This window comes from Hylobates moloch, unplaced genomic scaffold, assembly GCF_009828535.3.
Source record: "Hylobates moloch isolate HMO894 unplaced genomic scaffold, HMol_V3 SCAFFOLD_1, whole genome shotgun sequence".
In the NCBI taxonomy this organism is placed as follows: domain Eukaryota; kingdom Metazoa; phylum Chordata; class Mammalia; order Primates; family Hylobatidae; genus Hylobates; species Hylobates moloch.
In genome coordinates this window covers 46,609,982-46,633,520 of record NW_026652276.1, presented here as the reverse complement: position 1 = coordinate 46,633,520, position 23,539 = coordinate 46,609,982, and the positions used below count along the sequence as shown (strand labels likewise).

At 36.5% G+C, this 23,539-nt stretch overlaps 1 protein-coding gene across 8 annotated transcripts in view; it reads left to right on the top strand.

Annotated features, from left to right (window-relative positions):
• Positions 1–23,539, top strand: part of SLC39A10 (solute carrier family 39 member 10) — a 133,366-nt gene that overhangs the window by 82,549 nt on the left and 27,278 nt on the right. For all 8 annotated transcript variants that reach the window (XM_058440042.1, XM_032755102.2, XM_032755100.2 and 5 more), the window contains 2 exons: positions 19,606–19,775; positions 21,617–21,805. In XM_058440042.1, coding sequence (XP_058296025.1) covers positions 19,606–19,775; positions 21,617–21,805 — 359 coding nt within the window. The remainder of the gene's footprint in view (positions 1–19,605; positions 19,776–21,616; positions 21,806–23,539) is intronic.

Below are 23,539 nucleotides of genomic sequence, written 5' to 3'. Positions count from 1 at the left end.
TCATTAACTTTGTTCAAAGACTGCTGTAAACCTAATATGCTATATACTGTGTATGGTAGAAATCGTTTGTTTCACAAGATTGGCTCATTTAGTCATAGAGTTGACCCTAGCTTAATTACCAAGGGGGGTTGCGAATAGGCTGCTAAGCATTTTCTGTCAATTAAAATGCTGAAGCAGTGTAGAAAACTGCCATCTTGCACATGCTTTGAACCAAGTTAATTAGAAAGTTTCCAGATGAGCGCTTCTTTTTAAAAGAATGCATTTTCTCTCTAGATAATGAGAAAGGGAGTCAGTGAATAACTTAAGCTTGAAGACCTTTAGCATTTTAAGCAACCCAATTTGCAGAATAAGTGAAGCTTGTTTCAGACATTTGGCGCTTTTTTATTGCATATGGTATCTTGGGTACATATAAAACATTTATTAGTGGTATTTAATAGTTTGTATATTGTTTTATATAAGGTTTTTAAAAGATACCTTTTGTTTTGTTGTTGCTTTACACCAAATGAATTGTGATTAAAACGCACAACAATTTGGTTAGAAATCAAAACAATTTTATTACCATCATTGCTTTTTTTTCCTACGTGTAGGAAATTAGGATAGAGTTTATGTAAGCTTAAATTTAAATGTTATAAATTCTACAAATAAAGTATTTAAATAACATGGGAAAGTATTTTAGTACAGTAAGTTCAAAACAACTTCACGTTTCTGCTCATAGGTCAAAAGGATTATTCCTTGGAAGATTCCAAGTTGTTAGAAGAATGAACTATCATTTGAATTTGTAGTGCTTTTAGAAAGCTGAAATTTTTTTTTTTTTTTTTTTTTTTTTTTTTTTGAGATGGAGACTCGCTGTTGCCCAGGCTGGAGTGCAGTGGTGCAATCTCGGCTCACTGCAGGCTCCGCCCCCTGGGGTTCACGCCATTCTCCTGCCTCAGCCTCCCGAGTAGCTCATACTACAGGCGCCCGCCACCACACCCGGCTAATTTTTTTGTATTTTTAGTAGAGACAGGGTTTCACCGTGTTAGTCAGGATAGTCTCGATCTCCTGACCTTGCGATGCGCCTGCCTCAGCCTCCCAAAGTGCTGGGATTACAGGCGTGAGCCACTGCGCCCGGCTGAAAGCTGAAGTTTTTTTAAAATTAATAATTCAGGATGAGAAAACATGTTTGTAATGATGTATACATAGGAGAATAATAGGACTGTTTTCCTAATGAAATAGTTGTCCAGGAATAGTTGCAATCTGCAGAAAATATCTGGAAATTTTCTGATTTATCTGAAAAGGGAAATCTAGCTTTTTACTCCTTATTTGGGACTGGCAGGAGTAAGTGACAATGTGTGTTACATGCAAAATAAATAATTAACCTTGCTACTTATGTATACTTTTAGTTGGCATTGAAATAAATATATTCTGATAATTTTATGTAGTTATAAGTTTGTTTTGTCAAGGTAGAGATACTCTTTTGCCTGTCTGCCTCTATCCTAATTAGCTCAAATTTAGAAGGACTGCTATTTGGATTAATAAAGTTAGTAATCCTCCCTACTTTCATGTTTAATTGTACTTTATGTATTTTTTTATTTTCTTTTCTGTGAATCCACCTCTATGAGGTAAACACAGGAGTCATAAATAAATCATTTGGCCAAGGATTCTCTGAAAAGACTGTGATGATTTAGTGGAGAAAACAGTGGATTAAAAATTAGAGGACTGGCTGGGAGCAGTGGCTCACACCTGTAATCTCAGCACTTTGAGAGTCTGAGGCAAGAGCATCCCTTGAGGCCAGGAGTTCAAGACTAGCCTGGGCAACATAGACCATGTCTCTATAAATAATTTTTACATTTTTGAAAAAATTAGCTGGGCATGGTGGTGCATGCCTGTGGTCCCAGCTACTTGGGAGGCGGAGGCAGGAGGATGACCTTAGCCTGGGAGGTTGAGGCTGTAGTGAGCTGTGATCACGCTACCGCACTCCAACCTGGATAACAGAGTGAGACCCTGTCTCAAAAAAAAAAAGAGGACTTTGGGTTTAGTTTTAACTTTGCCAATTTTAGCTATATAAATGTTTTTAAACTGTAGTAAAATTATGTAACATAAAATTTGCCATTTTAACAAATTTTTTTTCCAATTTTTTTTACTGTAGTGAAATATAGTAACAAAATTTGTCATTTTAACCATTTTTAAGTATAAAATTTGGTGATATTAAATACATTCATATTACACAACCATCCATACTATCTGCCTCCGTAACTCTTTTTGTCTTGTAAAACCAAAACTCTATACCCATTAAACAGTAACTCCTATTTCCCCCTCTCTCCAGACCCTGGGACCTATCAATCTACTGTCTTTATGTTTATGATTTTGATTAAGCATCCCATATAAATAGAACCATACATTATTTGCCTTTTTGTGACTGGCTTATTTCACTTAGCATTATGTCCTCAAGGTTCATCCATGTTGTAGCATCGGCAATTCCTTCCTGGCTGGGCACAGTGGTTCATGCCTATAATCCCAGTACTTTGGGAGGCTGAGTTGGGCAGATCACCTGAGGTCAGGAGTTCAAGACCAGCCTGACCATCTGGTGAAACCTCATCTCTACTAAAAATACAAAAATTAGCTGGATGTGGTGGCGGGTGCCCGTGATCCCAGCTACTCGGGACGTTGAGGCAGGAGAATTGTTTTGAACCAGGAGGCAGAGGTTGCAGTGAGCCGATATCACACCACTGCACTCCAGACTGGGCAACAGAGCCAGACTCTCTAAAAAAAGAAAGAAAGAAATTCCTTCCTTTTTAAGGCTGAATAATATTACATTACATGTACATACCACATTTTGCTTATGCATTTATCTGTCCATGGACAGTTGGGTTGCTTGCACATTTTAGCTAATGTGAAGAATGTTGCTGTGAACATGGGCATCTCTCTTTCTCTCTGAGACCCTGTTTTAAATTCTTTTGGTTATATACCCAGAAGTGGAATTGCCCTATCATATGGTAATTCTATTTTTAACTTTTTGAGGAACTGCCGTACTATTTTCCATAATGGCTGTACCATTTTATGTTACCCCCAAGAGTGCACAAGTCTCTCAGTTTCTCCCCATCTTTGCCAACACTTGTTTTCTTGATAGTAGTCATCCTAATGGTGTGAGGTGGGATCTCATTGTAGTTCTGATTTGAATTTTCCTAAAGATTAGTGCTGTTGAGCATCTTTTCCTGTGCTTATTGGCAATTTGTGTATCTCCTTTCAGAAAATGCCTATTACAGTTCTTTGCCCATTTTTAAATCTGGTTATTCTTTTTGTTGTTGAATTTTAGGAGTTCTCTATATTCTGAATATTAATCCCTTATCAGATACATGATTTGCAAATATTTTCTCCCATTTTATGCATTGCCTTTTTACTCTGTTGATAATTGTCTTTGTTTTTAAATTTATTTTTTATTTCAATAGGTTTTTTGGGGGAACAGGTGGAGTTGATTACATGAATAAGTTCTTTAGTGGTGATTTCTGAGATTTTGGCGCACCCACCACCCAACCGGTGTATACTGTACCCAGTGTGTAGTTTTATCCCTTACCCCCCTCCCACCATTTCCGCTGAGTCCCCAAAGTTCATTGTATCATTTTTATGCCTTTGTATACTCATAGCTTAGCTCCCAATTATGAGTGAGAACATACGATGTTTGGTGTTCAATTCCTGAGTTACTTCACTTAGAATAATAGTCTCCAGTTCCATCCAGGTTTCTACAAATGCCATTGTTTTATTTCTTTTTATGGCTGAGTAGTATTCCATGATATTATATATACACACCACATTTTCTCTATCGACTCGTTGGTTGATGGGCATTTGGGCTGGTTCTATATTTTTGGAATTGCAAGTTGGGCTGCTGTAAACGTGTGTCCAAGTATTTTAGTTGCATAATGACTTTTTTTCCTCTGGGTAGATACCTAGTCATGAGATGGCTGGATCAAATGGTAGATCTACTTTTAGTTCTTTAAGTAATCTCCACACTGTTTTTCCATAGTGATTGTACTAGTTTACATACCAGCAGTGTAAAAGTGTTCCCTTTTCACCACATCCATGGCAACATCTATTTTTTTTGGTTTTTTGATTATGGCCATTCTTGCAGGAGTGAGGTGATATCACATTGTGGTTTTGATTTGCATTTCCCTGGTAATTAGTGTCAATCATTTTTCCATATGTTTCTTGGCCATTTGTGTATCTTCTTTTGAGAGTTGTCTGTTCATGCCCTGAGCCACTTTTAGATGGGATTGTTTGTTTTTCTCTTGCTGGTTTGTTTCAGTTCTTTGTAGATTCTGGATATTAGTTCCTTGTCGGATGCATAGATTGTGAAGATTTTCTCCCACTCTGGGTTTTCTGTCAACTCTGCTGATTATTTTCTTTTGCTGTGCAAAAGCTTTTTAGTTAAATTAAGTCCCGTCTGTTTATCTTGGTTTTTATTACATTTGCTTTTAGGTTCTTGGCATGAAGTCTTTGCCTAAGCCAATGTCTAGAAGGGTGTTTCCAATATTCTGGTTTCAAGTCTTAGATTTAAGTCTTTGCTCCATCTTGAGTTGATTTTTTTATAAGGTGAGAGCTGAGGATCCAGTTTCATTCTTCTACATATGGCTTACCAATTATCCCAGCACCATTTGTTGAATAGGGTGTCCTTTCCCCACTTTATGTTTTTGTTGGCTTTGTTGAAGATCTGTTGGCTGTATTTGGCTTTATTTCTGGGTTCTCTATTCTGTTCCATTGGTCTATGTGCCTATTTTTATATCAGTACCATGCTGTTTTGGTGACTATGGCCTTATAGCATAGTTTGAAGTCAGGTAATGTGATGCCTCCAGATTTGTTCTTTTTGCTTAGTCTTGCATTGGCCATGTAGGCTCTTTTTTGGTTCCATATGAATTTTAAGATTTTTTTTTTTTCTAGTTCTGTGAAGAATGATGATGGTATTTTGATGGAAATTGCATTGAATCTGTAGATTGCTTTTGGCAGTGTGGTCAATTTCACATATCGATTCTACCTATCCATGAGCATGGGACGTGTTTCCATTTGTTTGTGTCATCTATGATTTCTTTTAGCACTGTTTTATAGTTTTCCTTATAGAGGTCTTTAACATACTTGGTTTGGTATATTCCTAAGTATTTTATTTTATTTGTAGCTGTTGTAAAGGGGGTTGAGTTCTTGATCTGATTCTCAGCTTGGTTGCTGTTGGTGTATAGCAGAGCTACTGATTAATTTTGTATCCTGAAACTTTGCTGAATTCATTTACTAGTTCTGGGAGCTTTTTGGATGAGTCTTTAGGGTTTTCTAGGTACACGATCATATCAGGAAACAGTGACAATTTGACTTCTTCTTTACCAGTTTGGGTGCCCTTGATTTCTTTCCCTTCTCTGATTGCTCTGGCTAGGACTTCCACTACTATGTTGAATAGAAGTGGTGAAAGTGGCATCCTTGTCTTGTTCCAGTTCTCAGGGAATGCTTTCAACTTTTTCCCATTTAGTATAATATTAGCTGTGGGTTTGTCGTAGATGGCTTTTATTACCTTAAGGTATGTCCCTTCTCAGCAAAATTGCTGAGGGTTTTAATCGTAAAGGAATGCTGGATTTTGTCAAATGCTTTTTCTGCATCTATTGAGATGATAGTGTGATTTTGTTTTTGATTTTGTTTATGTGGTGTATCACATTTATTGACTTGCAGATGTTAAACCACTCCTGCATCCTTAGTATGAAACCCACTTGATCATGGTGGATAACTGTTTTGATATGCTGTTGGAGTTGGTTCACTAGTATTTTGTTGAGGACTTTTGCATCTGTGTTCATCAAGGATATTGGTGTGTAGTTTTCTTTTTTTGTTATGTCCTTCCCTCGTTTTGGTATTAGGGTGATATTTGCTTCATAGAATGATTTAGGGAGGATTCCCTCCTTTTGTATCCTGAGGAATAGTGTCTGTAGGATTGGCACCAATTCTTTGAATGTCTGATAGAATTCAGCTGTGAATCTGTCTGGTCCTGGACTCTTTTTTGTTGGCAGTTTCAATCTCACTGCTTGTTATTGGTGTGTTTCTATATTTTCCAGGTTTGATCTAGGACGGTTGTATATTTCCAGGAATTTATCCATCTCATCTAGGTTTTCTGGTTTATGTGTGTAAAGGTGTTCATAGTAGCCTTGAGTAATCTTTTGTATTTCTGTGGCATCAGCAGTAATACCTCCTGTTTGGTTTCTAATTGAGCTTATTTGGATCTTCTCTCTTCTTAGTTAATCTCACTAATGGTCTATCAATTTTATTTATCTTTTCAAAAAACCAACTTGTTGTTTCATTTATCTTTTGTATTGTTGTTTGTTTCAGTTTCATTTTTTTCTACTCTGATCTTTGTTATTTCTTTTCTTCTGCTGGGTTTGGGTTTGGATTGTTCTTGCTTCTCCAGTTCTGTGAAGTGTGACCTTAGATTGTCTATTTGTGCTCTTTCAGACTTTTTGATGTAATAGGCATTTAATGCTATACACTTTTAGCACTGCTTTTGCTGTATCCCAGAAGTTTTGATAGGTTGTGTCACTATTATCGCTCAGTTCAGATAATTTTTTAATTCCCTCTTGATTTCATTGTTGACACAATGACCATTCAGGAGCAGGTTATTTAATTTCCTTATATTTGTATGGCTTTAAGTGTTCCATTTGTAGTTGATTTCCAGTTTTATTCCATTGTGGTCTGAGACAGTACTTGATAAAATTTTCGTTTTCTTAAATTTACTGAGACTTGTTTGTGCCTTGTCATATGGCCTATCTTGGAGAGTGTTCCATGTGCTGATGAATAGAATGTATATTCTGCAGTTGTTGGGTAGAATGTTCTGTAAATATCTGTTCCATTCATTTGTTTTAGGGTATAGTTTAAGTTCATTGTCTCTTTGCTGACTTTCTGTCTTGATGATTTGTCTAGTGCTGTCAGTGGAGTATTAAAGTCAAAACTCAAGGTCTGCTGTTCAGATTATTTTGTCCCACTGGGTGCTCCCTTGATATGGTGTTCTCCCACTTTCCTTAGGGGAGACCCGAGCTACAGGATTGTTTTTGTTCTTCTGGGTTCAGCCATCCAGCAGAGAGCTGTTGGGCTCCAGGCTGGTACTGGGGAGTGTCTGCAAAGAGACCTGTGGTGTGATCCATCTTCAGGTCTGTCAGCTGTGGATACCAGCACCTGTTCTTGAGGAGGTAGCAGGGGAGTGAAATGGACATTGTGAAGGTCCTTGATTGTATTTTTGTTTGGCGCTCTGGTTTTGTGTTGGCATCCAGCCAGGATGTGGCGCTTTCAAGAGTGCATCAGCTGCAGTTGGATAGGGAGGATCAGGCATCAGGCAGTGGGTGGGGCTATAGAGCTCCCAAGAGATTGTGTCCTTTTGTTGCAGGACTTTTCCTTAATTCAGCCAAAGATGTGGTTCTTGTCCTTCCTCGGCCATGAAGATTTAGGCTCGCAGATGAGGTTTGAAGGGTGAGCAAAGCAGGGTTTTATTGAGTGAAAGAAAGAAATGGGGAAAACAGACTCTCCGCGGGGCAGGAGTCCCTGCTAAAGTGCTTCTCGCTCCGCAGGTAGGCATCCCAGGTTCCACCCAAGAAGAAGGGGAGCCAGGCTCCTCCAGCTGCAAAGGGAGGTAACTTCCTGAGGCTCCACCCCAGTGCGCATTCCTCCCAGTGCTCAAGCCAGTTGGAGTTTTTCCGGGGACCTCCTCCCACCTGGCTGTCTCACTTTGTCTTTGGCAACCTGGGCAGGTAGAGAAAGACCACCAGGTTGGGGTAGGGATAGGCATGGCTGAGCTCAGACTCTCCTTGGGTGGGGCTTCCTGTGGCCACTGTGGGGGATGGGGATGTGGTTCCCAGGCCAATGGAGTTTTGTTCCCGGGGGATTATGGCTGCCTCTGCTGAGTCACACGGGTCACCAGGGAAATGGGGGAACACTGGCAGTCACAGGCCTCACCACACTGCCACACAACCTGCAGTCCTAAAGGTGGGTCTCACTCCCACCATTCCCCCGGAGAAGCACCGAGTCTATTTCCAGGCAGCCAGTGAGCAGGACTGAGAACTGCCCCAGATCACCAGCCTCCCCACTGAGAAAGCAAGTGGACTCAGAGTTTTTTTGGTGTCTCAGGGAGCCTGCAGAGGCAATCCAGTTCCTCCAAAGGTCTGTGAAGTCTCTCAGCTTTTTGGTATGTTGCTGTGGTAGTTCTTGGAGCAAAAGTTCACGATGTGAGTCTCCACATGCTCCTCTGTCCCAGCAGGAGCTGCAAGCTATTCCAGCCTCCTATCTGCCATCTTAATCCATAATTGTCTTTTGATCCACAAATTTTTAAAATGTTTATGAAATCCAATTTGTCTGTTTTTTTTTGTTTTTGCCTGTGCCTTTGGTTTCATTTTTCAGAAATTGTCAAATCTAATGTTGTGAAGCTTTTGCCCAGTTTTCTGCTAAGAGTTTTATAGTTTTAGGTCATATATTTAATTTAGGTAATTGATTCATTTTGAGTTAATTTTTATGTATGGTGCTAAATAAGAGTCCAACTGCATTCTTTTGCATGTGGATATCTGGTTTTTCTTGCATCATTTGTTGAAAAGACTGTTCTTTCTCTCATTAAATGATCTTGCACCCTTGTCAAAAATCGTTTAACCATATATTTGAAGGCTTATTTCCAGGCTCTCTCTTCTATTCCATTGGTATGTCTGTTTTTATGCCGTTACCGTACTGTTTTGGTTACTGTAGCTTTGTGTAGTAAGTTTTAAAATCAGGTAGTGTGCGTGTCCTTTGTAGGGACATGGATGAAACTGGAAAACATCATTCTCAGTAAACTATCGCAAGGACAAAAAACCAAACACCGCATGTTCTCACTCATAGGTGGGAATTGAACAATGAGAACTCATGGACACAGGAAGGGGAACATCACACTCCGGGGACTGGGGGAGTGTTGTGGGGTTGGGGGAGGGGGGATGGACAGCATTAGGAGATATACCTAATGCTAAATGACGAGTTAATGGGTGCAGGAAATCAACATGGCACATGGATACATATGTAACAAACCTGCACATTGTGCACATGTACCCTAAAACCCTAAAGTATAATAAAAAAAAAAAAATCAGGTAGTGTGAGTCCTCCAGTTTTGTTTTTGTTTTTCAAGTTTATCTTGGCTATTTTGGGTTCCTTGCAGTTTCACATGAATTTTAGGATGTTTTTTATTTTTTATTTCTGGGAAAAAAAAAAAAACAAAAAACCTATCATTGGGATTTTAATAGGGATTGCATTGAATCTGTAAATGAACTTGGGCAGCATTGACATCTTAGCAGTACAGTCCACCCTTAATATCTGTGGGTTCTGCATCTGCAGATTCAACCAACCCAAGGACCAAAAATATTTGGGGAAAAAATAAAAATAATACAAGAATAAAAAATAACACAAAAAGCAATACAACTATTTGCATAGCATTTATATTGTTAGATATTATAATTGGCCCTTGAACAACGTGGGGGGATTAGCAGTGCCAATCCCCGTGTAGTCGAAAATTTGTGTATAACTTTTGGCTCTCCCAAAACATAACTACTAGTAGCCTACTGTTAACCAGAAGCCTTACCAATAATATAGTCAATTTATGTCAGCAGTATGTTATATCTATTATATATTGTATATTCTTAGAATAAAATAAGCTAGAGAAAAGAAAATATATTAAGAAAATCATAAGGAATTTATGTAGAATTTATTATTAATTGTCAGGATATGCAGCAGAAAATTTATTTTAAGCAAAGTGAGAGTTTATTGGAGAAAGTATAGTACTCTTGGAAAAGGGCCAAGCAGATGACTTGAAAAATCAAGTGCCTGTGTGGAATCTTTAGGATTTTCTATTCATTATTCGTATTAACTATTCACTAAATGAAAGTGAATCATGATAAAGGTCTTCATTCTCATTATCTTCATGTTGAGTAGGCTGAGGACAGAGGTGGAAGAGGGAGGGATCTGTTGGTCTTAACTGTCTCAGGGGTGGCCAAGTCAGAAAAATATCCATGTATTAAGTGGATCCTCGCAGTTCAAACCCATGTTGCTCAATGATCAACTATAATTTAATAATTTAAAATATAAGAGAGGATGTGCATAGATTAAATGCAATTATTATGCTATATTACATAAGGCACTTGAGCATCCACAGATTTTGGTGTCTGTAGGGGGGTACTAGAACTAATTTCTGCAGATACCAAGTGATGACTGTATTAAGTCTTCCAATCCGTGAACTTGGGGTATGTTTTCATTTATTTGCCTTCTTTAATTTCTTTCCGCAATATTTTGTAGTTTTCTTTTTTACTCTTTTTAAATTTAACTTTTAAGTTCAAGTTATACATGCAGGTTTGTTATATAGGTAAACTTGTGTCATAGGATTTTGTTGTACAGATTAGTCACCCAGGTATTAAGCCTCGTGCCCATTAGTTATTTTTCCTGATGCTGTCCCTCCCCACCTTCACTGAATAGGCCTCAGTGTCTCTTGTTCCCCTCTATGTGTCCATGAGTACACAGACAACCTACAGAATGGGAGAAAAATTTTGCAAAGTTATGCATTTGACAAAGGTTTAATCTCCAGCATCTATAAGGAATTTAAACAAATTTACAAGAAAAAACGACCCCATTAAAAAGTGGGCAAAGGACATGAATAAACACTTTTCAATAAAAGACATACGTGCAGCCAACAAGCATATGAAGAAAAGCTCCACATCACTGATTATTAGAGAAATGCAAATCAAAACCACAATGAGATACCATCTTACACCAGTCAGAATGTTTTGTAGTTTTCATTGTACAAGTCTTCTACCTCCTTGGTTAAGTTAATTGCTAAGTATTTTATTCTTTTTGATGCTATTGTAAGTGGAATTGTTTTCATAATTTCCTTTTCAGATTGTTCATTGTTAGTATATATAAAAATGCAACTGATTTTTGTGTTAACTTTGTGTCCCACTATTTTGCTGAATTCATTCTAATACTTTTTTGTGTGAAATCTTTTTTGTTTTTTTTAAACACAGCAGAGAATTTATTTTAAGAAAAGTGAGAGTTTATTAGAGAAAGCAGAGTACTTGGAAGAGGGCCAAGCAGGCAACTTGAAGAATCAAGTGCTTGTGTGGAATCTTTACGATTTTCTACATGTAACATCAAGTGCAAACAGATGTCATTTTACTTACTCCTTTCCAAATTGGATGTTTTTAATTTTTTTCTTGCCTAATTGTTTGGCTAGAACTTCCAGTACTATATTGAATAGAAGTGATGAAAGCAAGCATCCTTGTTTTGTTCATCTTAGAGGAAAGGCTTTGTCTTTCACCATTGAGTATGATGATTGCTGTGAGTTTTTCATATATGGCTTTTATTATGTAAGGTTGTTTCTGTCTGTTCCTAGTTTGTTGAGTCTTTTGATCATGAGAGGATATTGAATTTTGTCATGTGCTTTTTCTGTTCATTGAGATGATCATGTGGGTGTTTTTTTCTTTATTCTGTTAATACATATTGAGTTTTATATATTGAACTTTTATTGCATTCCAGCAATAAATCCCACTTAGTCATGTTGTATAATCCTTTTAATATGTTGCTGGATTTTGTTTGCTAGTTTTTTTTTTCTTTGAGAATTTTTACATCTGTGTTCATGAGGGATATTGGTCTGTAGTTGTCATTTCTTGTAGTGTCTTTGATATCTTTAGTATCAGGGTAATGCTGGCCTCATAGAATGAGTTAGAAAGTGTTACCTCCTCTTTGATTTTTTTGGAAACAGTTTGAAAAGGATTGGTATTAGTTCTTCTTTAAATGTTAGGTAGAATTTATCAGGTCCAGGACTTTGTTTTGTTGGAAGATTTTTGATTTCTGATTCAGTCTTACCAGTTATAGTCTATTCCCATTTTCTGTTTTTTCATGATTTAGTCTTGGTAGGTTTTGTGTTGCCAGGAATTTGTCCATTTCATATAGGTTATCCAGTTTGTAGGTTTATAGCTGTTCATAGTATTCTATTATAATCCTTTTTATTTCTTTGTAATCAGTAGTAACATTCCCACTTTAATTTCTGAATTTAGTAATTTGTATCTTCTCTCTTTTTCTTAGTCAGTCTAGCTAAAGGTTTGTCGATTTTGTGATCTTTTCCAAGAATCAACTATAGGTTTCATTGATTTTGTTTTTCTGCTCTCTATTCATTTACCTCTGCTCTAATTTTTATTATATTCTTCCTTTTGCTAGTCTTGGCTTATTTTGTTCTTCTTTTTCTAGTCCCTTAAGTGTAATGTTAAGTTTTTGGTTAGAGATCTTACTTGTTTTTTCATGTGAGTGTTAATAATTATCTTTTTTTCCCTTAGCACTAGTTTAGATGTATCCCATAAGTTTTGGTTGTGGTTTCGTTTTCATTTGTCTCTTAAGTATTTTCTAATGTCCCTTGTAATTTCTTCCTTGATCCACTTGTTAAGAATATGTTGTTTGATTTCTATAAATTTGTAGATTTTCCAGTTTTACTTCAGTAGTTGATTTCTAACTATTCCATTATGGTAGGAGAAGACACTTTGTATTATATTTATATTTTTAAATCTGTTGAGACTTAATTTGCGACCTAATACATGGTCTATCCTGGAAAATGTTCATGTGCACTGACGAATGTTTCTAGTGCTGTTTTGAGTAGCGTTCCTTATATGTATATTAGATCTAGTTGGTTTATTGTGTCAAGTCCTCTATTTCCTTGCCTATCTGCTGGATAGCTGTTTTATTCATTATTGAAAGTAGAGTACTGAGGTCTCCAACTATTATTGTAGAACTGTTTATTTCTCCCTTCATTTGTGACAATTTTTGTTTTGTATATTTTGATATTCTATTTTTAGGTACATAAATGTTTATAATTGTTTTATCGCTGTCCTTCCTTGTTTCTTGTAACCTTTTTTGATTTAAAGTCTACTTTGGCCGGGCGCGGTGGCTCACGCTTGTAATCCCAGCACATTGGGAGGCCAAGGTGGGCGGATCACGAGGTCAGGAGATCGATTTTAAAATACAAAAAATTAGCCGGGGTGGTGGGGGGCCTGTAGTCCATTAATCAGAGGTGAGGAGAGAGAAGGTGAACCAGAGGGGTTGCAGTGACCGAGATTGCCAACCTGGGGACAAGATCCGTCTCAAAAAAAAAAAAAAAAAATGTGCTTTGATTAACCCCCTTTTTTTTCATTATTTTTCTCCATTTTTTCTCTTTCAACCTTTGTGTTTTGATGTAAATGATTTTTGTATATAACATTCATTCTGCCAATTTCTGTCAGTTGATTGGAGAGTTTAATCCATTTACATTTAAAGTAATTACTGATAAGGAAGGACTTCTGTTATTTTGCTGTTTGTTTTTCTATATGCCTTAATGCTTTTTTTGTCCTTCATTCCCACTGCTAATGTCTTCCATTATGTTTAGTTGACTTTTTTTGGTAGTGAAAAGGTTAAATTCCTTTTTCATTTCCTTTTGTGTATATTCTATAGCTGTTTTCTTGTGGTTATTATGGGGATTACATTTAGCAGCCTGAAGTTAAAACAGTCTAATTTGAATTTATATCATTTTAACTTCAATAGCATACAAAAATTCTGCTCCTTTACAACTTCATCTCCACACCTTTCTCCACACCTTTCAGGTTACTGTTTAGTGTCCTTTCCCCCTGAAGGACTCTCTTATTTCTTACAGGGCAAGTCTAGTGGCAACAAACTCCCTCAGCTTTTGTTTACTTGGGAATGTCTTAGTTTCTCCCTCACTTTTGAACGTCAGTTTTGCAGCATATAGGATTCTTGGTTGACAGTTTTGTTTTTTCATTTAGGACTTTGAATATATCGGTCTATTGCCTTCTGACCCACAAAGTTTCTGTTGAGAAATCTGCTTGTAATCTTATTGAGAGCTTCTTATATGTGATGAGTTGCTCTCTTGCAGCTTTTAGGAGTCTCTCTTTGTCTTTCAAGAGCTTGATTGTAATATGTCTTGGTGTGGGTCTCTTGAGTTCCTCTTATTGGAGTTCATTTAGCTTCTTAGATGTTTATATTCATGCCCTTCATCAAATTTGGGAAGTTTTTAGCCATTATTTCTTAAAATATTCTTGCTGCCCCTCCCTTCCCCCCCCCCCCATCTTACTTGACTTCTACAGTGTATATGGATGTTGGTCGGCTTAGTGGTACCCTCCAGGTCCCATAGGCTCTGTTCATTTCTAGTCAATATTTTTTCTTTCTGTTCTTCAGCGTCACTAATTTCCATTGTCCTGTTTTCAAGTCCACTGATACTTCAGGCTGCTCAAATCTGCCTTTGAATCTCTCTAGTGAATTTTTCATTTTAGTTATTGTACTTTGCAGTTCCAGAGTTTCTTTTTGATTTATCTTTACTTTTTCTACCCCTTTATTGATACTTCCATTTTGTTTATACATTATCTTCTTGACTTTTTTTTTTTTTTAAGCATCCTTCAGACAGTTGTTTTAAAGTCATTGTCTAGTAGATCTGCCATTAGGTCTTTTTCAGGGACAGTTTCTGTCATTCTTTTTTTTTTGAATGTGCCTTGCTTTTTTGTTTCTTTGTATGCCTTCTGGTTTTTTGAAAACTGGACATTTGATTCTAGTAATATGCTAACTCTGGAACTCAGATTCTTCCCCTTCCCCAGGGTTTGCTATTTTCTTGTTAAATTGTGTTTGTTTGTTATTAATTTGGGTTGGGGAGGGTTATTGTTTTGTGCTGTCTCTGTGGTATAAACATAAGATTTTCACAGGTTTTTTTGTTTTTTGTTTTTTTTTTTGAGACAGGATCTCACTTTGTCACCCAGGCTGGAGTGCAATGGCATGATCATGGCTCACTACAGCCTTGACCTTCTGGGCTCAGGTGATCTTCCTGCCTCAACCTCCAGAGTAGCTGGAACTACAGGCATGTTCCACCATGCCCAGCTAGTTTTTGTATTTTTAGTAGAGATGGGTTTTTGTCATGTTGCCCAGGCTGGTCTCAAACTCCTGGGCTCAGGTGATCTCCCATTGCAGCCTCCTAGAGTGTTAGGATTATAGGCATCAGCCACTGCACCTAGCCTATCTTCACAGGTCCTTTTTGAGCCTGTGCTTTTCCCTAGGCATGCATGATTACTTTCTAATTTTCTCCAAGTATGCAGTTATTTTTTAATTTTCCAATATTTATTGTCTGGCTCCCAAAAGGGAAAAAAGAGAAAAAAAGAAGGGAGGAAAAAGAGGTGCTAGCCTTTTAAATCCCCTGGAAGTCACTTTAGCCAGGAGAGAGATTTGCAAAAATGAGGAGAGGTACAGCAACATGGCCACCTGTCTCTTTGTCTGTACTTCTGTGATCAGAATCAGTGATCAGAGTACAGATCCTCAATATTTGCAAGCAAAATACATTTTGTCTACTCTAGCTCCTGTAATTGTAGGGTCCTGTAGATTGATTCAGGACACCAGGCACAGCTTCCTTTCAAAGGACTAAGGGTGGCAGATGGGTAGCTGCCACTAAACTAAGAGCTGAAATTGATCAAAATTAACCACATTTTACCATCAAGCTTTCCCCTAGAAGTTGCAAGCCTTCAATAGACTACAGAGTTCCAAAGTAGTTAACAGACAGATTTTGAGTTCATTTACAGTTTAGGGGGCATACAGATTTCTGGTGCTTCCTACTCCACAGTCTTTCCAGAATCCTCCTCTTTTAACCATTTTTAAGTATACAGTTCATTGGCATTAATTACAAGATCATACTATTAAGGCCATGTTTCATTTCCTTCTTCAATTCTTCAAAGAAATACTTCAGGATCCTGCTCCCACTTGTTTAAAATTTCTACGGAAAGTTCTTCTCTTGTCTACAGCTGATTTGGGCACAGGAGTTTTGGCACCAGTTGACTGGAAAGTTTGTTCAACTTTATTTTTTCTGTCAGAATTGTGTTAGCTCAACCAGCTGAGATGTCTGTGGTGTTGAGTATTGTTTGTGCTGTTAATTGTTGGTCCTTTTCAATTAGGGCACAAGTAAATTGATTTTTTTCATAATATGCATTTTCCATGAAGTTTTTGAAGACCCTCTCCTATACTAATAAATTCCATGATCAGATAAGTTGGGAAAATGCTGCATATTGTATTCTTCTTTCAGAGATTCACATTGCTTATTAAACTGTTAGAGGCTCTGAAGGAACCTGTGTAATTCAGCATTACCAAAACTTACTTGATAATCAAATTTCTCCTCCCTCCCCTTTGAAATACCCCCTATCTCATAGAACCAGTGAGCTCAGTTTGAGAAATGCCAGATTATTAAAGTTTTTTCTAGCAGTATAATATGACAATAGCTAGTATTTGGCCAGTTCAAGTAGCTACTCACAAGTAAATAATTTAGAACGATTCTGTTTTTAAAGGGGCAGAATAATTGGCATCTTTGAAAATATTTTTATAATTTTCAACTCTGTCAATCAAGGCAATCTATATATGAAGGAGTAATTAACTGTTATAATATTTCCAGTTGTGCCCTCTATGTTTTATATGCAAAAACAAAGTTATCAAAAGATATAGGATCAATTTTAGTCCTAGAATTTAGGTCTTTTTTTTAGTCAGTTAAAAATCTTTTGAAGGTAGTCTTTAAAATATTTTATATAGCAAGTATGCTATACATATTTCCTCTAAAAGAAATAGAAAAATATTTTTAAAGAGTTAAAATGTTCAAAGTAATACAGAAACTATTTATTGATTTATTTTAAGTTTTCTTTTTATCAAAACACTATTCCACAAAAGAACTCTTTTTGTGAGACAGGGTCTGACTCTGTCGCCCAGGCTGGAGTGCAGTGGCATGATCTTGGCTCACTGCAATCTCAGCCTCCCAGGCTCAAGCCATCTTCTCACCTCAGCCTCCCAAGGAGCTTGAACTACAGGCACATGCCACCACGCCCGGCTAATTTTTATATTTTTTGCAGAGATGGGGTTTTGCCATGTTGCCCAGGCTGGTCTGCCTCAACCTCCCAAAATGCTTGGATTACAGGCGTAAGCAAAGGACCCTGAGCCATTAAAATATTTTTACTGGGTAATTTTGGTGACTAATTCTAGTGCATTCTTGGCTAAAATAATTCCGATTAATAAAAATTTCTAATAACTATGAAGGGTTATCAGGTGTTTACTTTGTATATCTTGTGTATTTGGGGTCTCGTCTGTAGTTTTGGCAGTCCCCATTCACATATATTTACATTAGTAAGTAAACATATTTTATTTTTTCTCCTAGAGTATCTTAGAGTATGAAATACTGGCTTTTCCAAGTAGTTTAGAGTGCACATTTTCAAGTTCTTAATTGAAGTTGCTTTTAGGCTGTTGCTTTTAGAAAAGTTGCTTCTATATTAGATTTTTGCCAAAATAATAAGGAGAAATATATTTGTAAAGGGAGAGTTATATATTACTGTGTAAGATACAGTTTATCTTCAGGTTAATGCTTTTGTTACCAACTCACTTTGTCCCATGTAGTTATTGTAAGTTCCCTGTCCTTTTTATCTCTGTTTTTTTCTTCAATATGATTGGATCTAGAGAGCTGCAGTAGTTTTGACAAACCATTTTGATTAAGACCTCGTGTCTAAAATTTATACCTATGACTACTTCTGACTTATTTCATTAAGTTCTTCCACTGATTTTATTTTTCCTGTGTATAAACGGGACAAACAAACTAGCCTGGTGATCATCATTAAGTTAGCCTGTAAATCTTATTTGAGCATATATTTTTTCTTTCTAGAATAAGGTTTTTGACATCAGTTCCCCGTGGTTTGTCATCCCAACAATAGAGCAATCACTGCCCCACCCCTGCCTCTGTGTTTTGTTTGTTTGTTTGTTTTGAGATAGGGTCTTACTTTGTCACCCAGGCTGGAATGCAGTGGCACAGTCTCAGCTCACTGCAACCTCCGCTGCCCAAGCTCAAGCGATCCTTCCACCTCAGCTTCCCAAGTAGCTGGGGCTACAGGCATGTGCCACCGCGCTTGGCTAATTTTTGTATTTTTAGTCCATATGGAGTTTCACCGTGTTGCCCAGGCTGGTCTCAAACTCCTGGACTGAAGCTGTCCACCTGCCTCGGCCTCCCAAAGTGCTGTTTACAAGCGTGAGCCACCACGCCGGGCCACAATCCTCCTCATCCTTTCTTTCCACTAACCAGGATATATTATTTTTGTAATAAATATGATCCTGGTTCCTCAAGAATTGAGTTCCTGCTCCTTCCTTAATCCAAAATCCTTGCAAGGATTGAAGCCATTGAATCCAAGTCTAGTGGGTAGATCCTCAGCCCTCTAATACTGGTTGTGTTTGAATCTTATTTTGCCTCTTAGGTTACCTATATTTATGTGATAGTAATTATCTTTTAAGATACAGGGGAAGCCACAGAGCTTCTATTAGTGATAGATGATCTGTTGTTTTAATTCAGTGAGATAATTGAGCTAATGAGTATTGGCTATAGTGTTAACATTACCGGATATTGTGAATACAATGCCCATTGGATAAAACAGTTTTATTGATAAAGTTCAGCCTTTAGTGGGACAGTTAGTATCATCTCCCTATCTTTACTTTTCCTTGTTGTTGAAAATTTTGAGTTATTTTGATGAAGAGATGTATTTTTTCAATATTGTATCACAGACTTAATATAAAGTCTTTCAGCAGATTTATAGTCCTCTTAGATTTGATTTGAAAAATAGTATTTTAGATTAAAATCTTCATAAAATTATTGCTCTTCAGTGAGATTTTCTGTAGATAGATCTTAAAATAAGCAGAATTTTAAAAACTAATAACATTTCTATTTCATTTTAGGCCAGTAATAGAAATTGTAGTGAAAATGTCCAGCCCCCAAACCACTGGCATATATTTCTGATGTCTTACCTGTTTGCGAATGACCTAGATAAAGACATGTATACAGAATTCCCCTTCCCCACCATACCTATTTTTCTTTAAGTCATATTGTGAAAACATTTCTCTTGTGTTCTGAGCCAGTTAAAATCATATAGTGACTTTTTTTTAAAGTGTTAAATTGTTGCAGAAACCCAAATTGGAGGAATGGGAGTTCGGAACCAGGTGTGGAGAAAAAAAAAAAAAAAAAAAAAACAAAAATAGGACTGAACTAACATTTGTAACAATAAAGCTACCAGTAATAAGACTTTTTTGTTATCTCATCATATGAATATATTTCCATCTGGGGCTATGTTACATTTCTTAAACTCTGTATTAGAAAGATTTACAAAGATTATAACACATTAAATAGATACTTGGCTTTTTTAATGTTCTCAGGTGAGTTTTACAATTCTTTAAATAAACAGCTTTATTATTGTGGCTCTGCCTTTAGACTTCGGGAAATTTTTATTTATAGTTTAGCTATTAAGTGAATCACAGCCTTCAGTCATTTTAAGTCACTGGTTCTAATCTCGTGGGCCATTGAAGGTACTATTTATAACTTGATTTGAGTGTCTTAATTCTTTTTAAAAATGTTTAAGTTAGTTATATGTCATATTTTTGTTTTTTTTTTAAACAATGCCATAAAGCTTTCATAATCTGGGTAAAATAGTCTACCTTCTACGATTCATTTATCTTATATTTTTATTCTTTTTGATAGTCTGTTGGTTTAAATTGTTATACTAATGTTGACTCTTAATTTCTTTTCTACAGCCTGGATTTGTGGTATCATTTCTATCACTGTCATTAGCCTGCTTTCCTTGCTAGGCGTGATCTTGGTTCCTATCATTAACCAAGGATGCTTCAAATTCCTTCTTACATTCCTTGTTGCATTAGCTGTAGGAACAATGAGTGGAGACGCCCTTCTTCATCTACTGCCCCATGTAAGAAATGTTTTTAATGTTTTTAAAAATTTAAAATAAAAATATTTAAGCTGAAAGGGTCCTTCATTAGCAAGCTATAGCACAGTAATCTAGTATTTGTATTGTTTTATTTGCTTATAGGATGAAGTATTTTTTTCTCCATTTTCAGAGTTTTAATAGCAATATTTTTTAAATAAATTGAATCATTAGGTCAACTTTGCTTTCAATAGTCTTTAAAAAAAAACTCATTGGATTAAAATTTGCAATATCAGTAGCAGTCAGTGGTCTTTTTTATCTGTGTAGCATATGAGGTTAGCCTTTAGGAGAAATGCATAAGATATGTTGTAATGATTATGCCTGTAGGTGATATGTCATCAGCATCTTTGAGTGGGAGTAGGCAGATAGACTCAGTGCACTGTTTTACACTTAGCTCTTTATACATGGGGGCATTTATCTTTTCACCTGGCATACCACTCCTTTTCTTCTCTTTGGGGACACTTCTAATTATATGATCACAAGCCCATATTCCTAGTACCATGCTTACCAACCTTTTTAAAAGTTGCTCTCTATAACCTATCAATTGGTAGATAGCTGTCTATCACCAGCTAAGAGTATTTAATTCAATCTTACTATTTTTACTTCAAATTATGAAAACAATGGGGATTTTTCTTTTCCAAATATAACATTGAAGTATTGAGTATTTCCCTTCTAGAGAATTTGGGAGACAGGATTGTATTTGTGTGTTGTGTATATCTCCTCTTTTCTGCACTCTCGGTTGAGAATTTCAGATTTAGTATCTACAGCAATGTATGGCATTGCTTTTTCTTTTTTTTTTTTATAAACGGGTTAATGAATCTTAAGGCTGTGAATATGAAGTTTTTGTTTCACCGTTTCTACTAGCCATCAAGAATAGCAACAGTTTCCTTTAGAACTGGGCCTAGTAAGAGTTATTGAAGTGAGAACAGTATTTAAGTGCTGTTCAACTTGTTTTTGTATTAAGAAGGGTTAACTAAACCTAGCTGTTACCTTTTTGAGTGGTCTGATATCCTCTGAGAGGTTTAGATATCTCTTTGGTTGACCACTAGTTAACAGGAAAAGAATACAAATAAATTTTAGAACGAAGAAAGATACTTAAGTGCAGTTATCTAACTTATGTTCTATAAGATTACTATTGTGATACTTGTACATTTCATAATGTTGAGACATAACCTTTTCTATACACACATTTATGATTGCTAAAGCTTTAAAATATAGAAAATTACATATTTAAGGATACCCTCTTGCTAACTTTCCACAGTATATGCAGAGATAGCGACCTTATTACCTCTGAAATAATTTATAAGAGAAGAAATTGATGAAATAATCTGTACAACTCCCCGACATAAGTTGACCTGTGTGACAAACCTGCACTTGTACCCCTGAACTTAAAATAAAAGAAAAAATATACAATAATCAGTTTAAGAAAGAATTAGATTACAGGGAATCACAAGTGACTGCTGGTGAATTAGTTTTTGTGTTTTGTTTCATTTTTAGTAAATATTTGGCATGTAAGTAGATCATGTTCACTTCAATTTACAAAGAACCCATCACTCCCTATTATTCTGGCTTGATTCTCTCACTGTAGTATGTATCTTATTCTTATAGGCATTTGAGTTGGTGTCTTTGAGTTACTGTAAAATGTAGTATTATTCTGGACAACTGAGTAAAGCAAATTAAATGGAAGACTAAGTGAGATGATATCTAGGGGAGCACTTTAAAACTTGAAAGTTATTTTTTCTGTGTCATTTAGGAGATTATAATTTCAAAATTTTAAATAGCATTTCAATTACTTGTTTAGTAGTTTTATTTGTTCTTATTAATAGTCTCAGGGTGGACATGATCACAGTCACCAACATGCACATGGGCATGGACATTCTCATGGACATGAATCTAACAAGTTTTTGGAAGAATATGATGCTGTATTGAAAGGACTTGTTGCTCTCGGAGGCATTTACTTGCTATTTATCATTGAACACTGCATTAGAATGTTTAAGCACTACAAACAACAAAGAGTAAGTATTTTTTATTTCATTTTATACCATAAAACTCAAAAATTATCGTTTTCTGGGTATATGCTTTCCTTAATTATGATGTTGGTGTGTATTAAGTCTCAGTTTTGTAACAGCGAATCTTTAGAGTAAAAAGCTGACTTTGATTTTTTAAAATTAAATGTGTGGTGGTTGTTGTTGTTTGGTTTTTTTGAGACAGGGTCTCCCTCTGTCACCTAGGCTGGAATGCAGTGTTGTGATCATGGCTTACTGCAACCTTGACCTCCTGGGCTCAGGTGATCCTTTTGCCCCAGCCTCCCGAGTAGCTGGTACCATAGGCACATGCCACCATGCCCAGCTAACTTTTATGTATGTATGTATGTATGTATGCATTTATTTTGAGACAGATTCTCGCTGTGTTGCCCAGGCTAGAATTCAGTGACATGATCTCCACTCACAGCAACCTCCACCTCTTAGGTTCAAGCAATTCTTGTTTCTCGGCCTCCTGAGTGGGTAGGACCATAGCTGCGCACCACCACGCCTGGCTAGTTTTTGTATTTTTGCCATGTTGGCCAGGGTGGTCTCGAACTCCTGGCTTCAAGTGATCCACCTGCCTTAGCCTCTCAAAGTGCTGGGATTACAGACGTGAGCCACCACGCCTGGTGCCCTCTAACTATTAAATATTATTTGTAGAGACAGAGTTCTCAGTATGTCGCCCAGGCTGGTCTTGAACTTCTGGGTTCAAGTGATCCTCTCACCTTAGTTTCTCAAAGACTTGGGATTACAGGCATGAGGCACCACACCTGACATGACTTTGATCTTTGCCATTTTTGTTACTACATTTATTTTGGCATGTATACTCAAGATACAGCAGTCTCAGTTTCAGTTATTTTGTGTTACATCATACCTAATTGACTTGGATTATTTTCCAATTAAGTTTATTATAAAAATGTGAAAGTATGTAAAGAGAAGTAAGTTTCATCAGTCTTCTTAGGTAATATTTTTAATCATGTGACTTTTATTGTAGTATTTTTTAATGAAAATGTTTTCACACAATACATTTCTTTATCAGAAGTGCCTCACCAATGGTAGTACTGCAGGTAAGAAGTCAGATTAAGGGGGCTTTGTAGAAAATGAAATGAAATGATGGAAATGGTGACTCTTTTCAAGAATGATGCACCACTTTGGAGATGATGCTTGACTCTTGGTTGAACTGTTGCTTAAATACTCTGATTGTGATGCAGCTGTCTGTTTCACCTCACATTTATGAGAATATGAAAAATATCTAAGAATAATTATCCTCCAAGAAAGTAAATTCAGGGCTGCTGCCATTCACTATGATTTATACTACTCCCTGTTCACTTCAGTTCACATCTGCCTTTTAAAGCTCTATCCTGAATACATCTCACTAACATGTTTGTGATACTAACAGTGATTATCTTCGGTATATTCTGTTTAAGTAAAGCTTTCCACAAAAAAAGAGTTGGAAAATTCACTTTGTTAGTTAATTCCAGATACCTTTTTTGGGATGGTCAAGATCTTAAAGATGTGCAGTCTACTCTTAAGATACAATTTTATGCTATTTTTGTTTCTGTTTTGTTTGCATACGTGTGTGTTTTGTATATATTCCTTTCGTGATTTGGAACAGATCTCTGAACTGGGATTCATGGGATTGATTCTGGTTTACATAAAACTTATTTGTGTGACTATGACTCATTCCTCATGATTTCCAGTAGTTATCTAAATCATGAGAAAGAA